General features: G+C 36.3%; 1 protein-coding gene across 1 annotated transcript; it reads left to right on the top strand.

The window, feature by feature from the left end:
* The first annotated feature begins 875 nt into the window (after positions 1 to 875).
* LOC127655727 (DNA-binding protein inhibitor ID-4-like) lies at positions 876 to 3,827 on the top strand. The gene is made up of 3 exons (XM_052143688.1): positions 876 to 1,381; positions 1,830 to 1,891; positions 3,247 to 3,827. Exons 1-2 carry the CDS (start codon positions 1,049 to 1,051, stop codon positions 1,875 to 1,877), a joined length of 381 nt encoding a protein of 126 aa, XP_051999648.1. The 5' UTR covers positions 876 to 1,048; the 3' UTR covers positions 1,878 to 1,891; positions 3,247 to 3,827.
* The last annotated feature ends 496 nt before the right edge of the window (positions 3,828 to 4,323 follow it).

The following is a 4,323-nucleotide window of genomic DNA, read 5'->3' as shown; positions in this document are numbered from 1 at the left end:
TGCAATTACTTAAAAAATTATAATTACTCAAGTAGAAGTAAAAGTACTAACATAAATAATTACTTGAGTAAGAGTAAGAATGTATTCAATTAAAAGAGGACTCAAGTAGTGAGTAACTCGTTACTTTCACAAATTACATAACAGATATTATCTACTGCCAGTGTTCAAAATAAGACTATGCCCTTGCTTACAACAACAAATGTATTAAGTGGTAGCCTATAAATAAAGTTCCCTCAACTAAATTAAATGAAGGCTTTGAAAAAATTATTTAGTAGTCCTAAATGTGAGAAAAGGAATTCAGTTTGGTAAAACAAGACTTGTTAAATTTCCTTCAAATAAATTCGTTTTTGATGGAAAATGTTTTCCTTAATTTTATTAAGTTCATTGAACATTTTTATTTTTTGAGTGTACAGAAAATGATTTTCAGAAATAAAGAAATATTCCTTGGTGTAAAAAGTTCACTTATAAAACTATTTGAATGTACAATAATTAATGACCTGTTATGCATTTAACAATGTCATATTTTTTATTAATGATTTAGTAATGATTAAAATAATTTTAAAAAAGTGTTACCCGTTTACTTGTTTTGGAAAAACATATAAACAAACACACACACACACACACACACACACACACACACACACACACACACACACACACACACACACACACATTAACAAAAGCAAACACGCAGACACATTTCATCCTCTTTTTTCTGCTCGAGACCCTCCGCAATTGACAGTTACAGGTCGCGCATCATCACGGGAGCTCGTGACTGTCCGGCAGTGCCTCGCGCAGGACTGACAAAGCTCGAGCGGGTGGCGCCTCCCATCTATATATATGACCAGCCTCAACTCATCCGCTGTTTAACACTGTGCGTTCAGGCTGAGAGTGGAGATGTGCTCTGGATAAATCTGCGCTCCTTTTCCCGCTAGCACTAAATTGCCTTTTGCGCATCGAAACATCGCATTATAAACCAAACCTATTGTTGTATCCCGTGCGCGTTTGCTTTTTCTCCTCATTTAGCTGAGCATATTTATTTATTAAGATGAAGGCCAGCGCACCCGTTCGCCCTCACAAGATTTCTTCAAGCTGCAGTGAGCTCTCCTTGCGTTATTTGTCGGAGCGCAGCCGATTCAAAATGGAAGAGGAGGATATTTTCTGTATGCAGTACGACATGAACGACTGCTACAGCCGACTCAAGCGCCTGGTGCCCACTATTCCGCAGGATAAGAAAGTCAGTAAAGTGGAGATCCTCCAGCATGTCATTGACTACATCCTGGACCTGCAGCTGGCGTTGGAGACGCACCCGACTCTCATGAAACAGACGAGCCCACCCACCTCCACACGGACCCCTCTCACACAAATCAACACAGAGCAGGTGAGCAGGATTGAAAGATTCACTTCTTAGTGATCTCGGTTGTGCACAGAAGCCTAATTACGCATGGAAGTGACAATGGTGTGTATTTCTGTAACTGCTGTTGATGCACCAGACCAATTGAGATGCTGTGTAGACTGCTGGCTGCCTGCTTTTCCATGTTAAAATTTGGAAACATTTAATATCTTCTCTATGTTCAGTTTAGCTGATATGTCTGGTGTATGTGATATATATATATATATATATATATATATATATATATATATATATATATATATATATATATATATATATATATATAAGCATACTATATGTAGCATATATCAAATCCATGTAATCCATGTATAACAAATAAACAAAAACTTTTTTAATGATTATTGTAGCCCTCATGTCACCTCACCTGGTCCACATCCGCAGGAAGAATTAATGCATCTGTTTACTTTGCTTTCAGAGGATGACAAGTGTCAATAAACAGGAAGACTCAATTTTGTGTCGCTGAGATGTTACACACTGGTGAGTACCGCAAAAATAATTTCTAAATATATTCATAAAAAGGACTCTTTCCACACTGTAAAAAGTGGTATCCTGCAACTGGAGCTATTTCTACTTGATTTAAGCCTTATTTTTATTTTTATCTTTTTGGGGTGTAACCTAATTTATTCAGGTTGATTAAGTGATGTTAAATATGATTTTTTGACTTGAATAAAACCTGGTAATTTAGATGTTATCACATGAAGCACATTCTTTTAGGTTAGCATTTTGTTTTTCTATTGCATGTCTCACTTAGATGGATAAATGTTATCCATTATAGTTTTGCCACACAGGGAAATTCACACTGGTTCTGATGAAAAATACTTCTAAATGTAGTCTATTTCTCAGATGTTATCATAAATGGTCAAATGCTGTTTTTTTGTGTGTGAAGAACAGCAATTATATTCATCATGATGATAAAATTATTTCCCATCAAAGCCCTACAGCATCACACATTCCTTTAGTTTTTAAATGTGAAATAAAAAATAGAAATAAATTGATTAAATATCCTTTTTAATCAAACAATAATTTCCATTTTTAAATTTGTTACTTAAATATTATCAGATGTTTGTGCATTTCCATTCAAAATTGTTGTCAAGTCTCTATGTTGACACTACCTTTTGTTACAACAAAAGTGCTGCAGTGGTGGCCTAAGCAACTTAAATACAGTAATCCAAGCACACTTGTTTTAATGGTATACTTATCACACCAGCCTGCATTAAGACATTTATAATAAAACATTTTTTAACATAACACAAGGGAACATAGTAGTTGAGAAAGTGCCACTTATAAAAATGCTTTTTCATTACATAGTTTCCATTATTCCCAACTAAAGAACAGGGCTGAACTCTCAGGATAATTGGGTAACAGGCTTCAAATAGAGCTGGCAGTATACATGCAGCTGCAATGGCTATTATTAATAGAGTTGTGACAGTAAGAACTGCATAGATCAAAGTTTTTACCATAATATTCCTGTTAGAATGAATGCTGTTTTTTGTGACAGTCTTCTTGTGCTTTCTGCTATGGCTGGAGTGTAACTCTGGCTCCCGAACATTGGCAACCGCTCGGGCCCAGCTGTTTATTGCGCAATAACGGTCCACTGTATAGCAGTTACTCTTACTAACAGGGGGGTTAGGCAGTCGCTCCAGGGTGAAGTGTCAGGGCTGGTTGGCTTGCAGCTGTGCGCTTGTGTGTGAAGGCCTGCGTAGCACCGTGCTTGCTGTTTGACCTGGTTTGTTTTGGGTTGTTGATCAAGCATGCTCTCTGTTTTGACGGTGGCGCCAGTCAGTCTGGAGCAGACAGTTCACACACCCCTTCTATTCATTCCTCTCTCACAGGTGTGCACTGAACCCATCCAAAGCCAAGCCCAACTTCACCAGGGAATCCAACATACACCAGGCCCAATCACAAGGGAGGGGACAGCAAAGTAGCACTGAAACTAATAGCTACTAAATTGTAATATTTAAACATTTTAATGACAGCTGTCAAACATGTGGTGACATTGGCCCTTCAGCCCCCTTTCTCAATTTGAACACTATTTAAATATACCCACGGAAAAACTTATGTCTAATTGTACTAAAAGCATCAGCCTGTAAAGCTTTATGAATAAAGTTTGAAAATGTAAACATGGGACATCTATTGTTTAAAATAGGTGATTTATGTTAAACAGGGATTTCCCTGCAATTATGCTGTTTAATATTGTAAAGAACAACAATAACTGTTGACAAATATTACTGTATATATGGAGGATGTTCTATAAATGTTTGTGTATGAGAATATCTATACTGTATGTTCAACCAGCTGATTGTAATTATTTTTTATCAAAAGGTGTTTCATTCTGTAAATATTGTGTTTTCACATAAGTGTAGTGAAAGATTACATGATGTTCTGCTAATAAAGGTCTCACATCATAAACTGATTTATTTTGTGCTCGGTTTTTTGTCCATTAAATTAGTGGCACATGCTGAAGATTGTGTGTGCACAATTGCTTAAAAAGTAGTTCACTGTTGTTGTTCTATATGTACTGTAGACTTGACCGCTACTTTGTTAAAAGTGTGGAATATCACATTGTTATCTGTTGAATAAATTATCTGACAAAAAATAAATGAGTGCATTCTTCACTAAACAATCATTCAAGGACGAGAGAGAGGAAAGAGTTTGTTTGCAGGAAACCTCTGCATCTTCCAAACAAATAACACAACAGCCCTGTCCTGAATGCGATAGACTGCTCAGAAGCTTTCCTCCAATTATATAAATCAAATTTATGACAGAAAGAACAGTAACAAATCCTTCTTCAGGAATAGACACTGAATTGTGAAGGTTGAATGGGGAAGGTCATAACATGCTTGCGTATGCGGTGATATCAAGAAATACAGAATATAATTTTTCCGTTAGGTAAAAATCTAAAATCTCAT

Source organism: Xyrauchen texanus, chromosome 15 (genome assembly GCF_025860055.1).
Source record: "Xyrauchen texanus isolate HMW12.3.18 chromosome 15, RBS_HiC_50CHRs, whole genome shotgun sequence".
Classification (NCBI taxonomy): Eukaryota; Metazoa; Chordata; class Actinopteri; order Cypriniformes; family Catostomidae; genus Xyrauchen; species Xyrauchen texanus.
Note: the sequence above shows the minus strand (reverse complement) of the source record. Positions and strands in the feature narration are given on the sequence as shown.

What these genes read in the sequence shown, in the direction of transcription:
- LOC127655727 (XM_052143688.1), top strand. Translation starts at nt 1,049, where the DNA reads ATGAAGGCCAGCGCACCCGTTCGCCCTCACAAGATTTCTTCAAGCTGC. An exon ending in CACAAATCAACACAGAGCAG is followed by an intron (nt 1,382 to 1,829) that starts GTGAGCAGGATT and finishes CTTTGCTTTCAG; the next exon opens with AGGATGACAAGTGTCAATAA.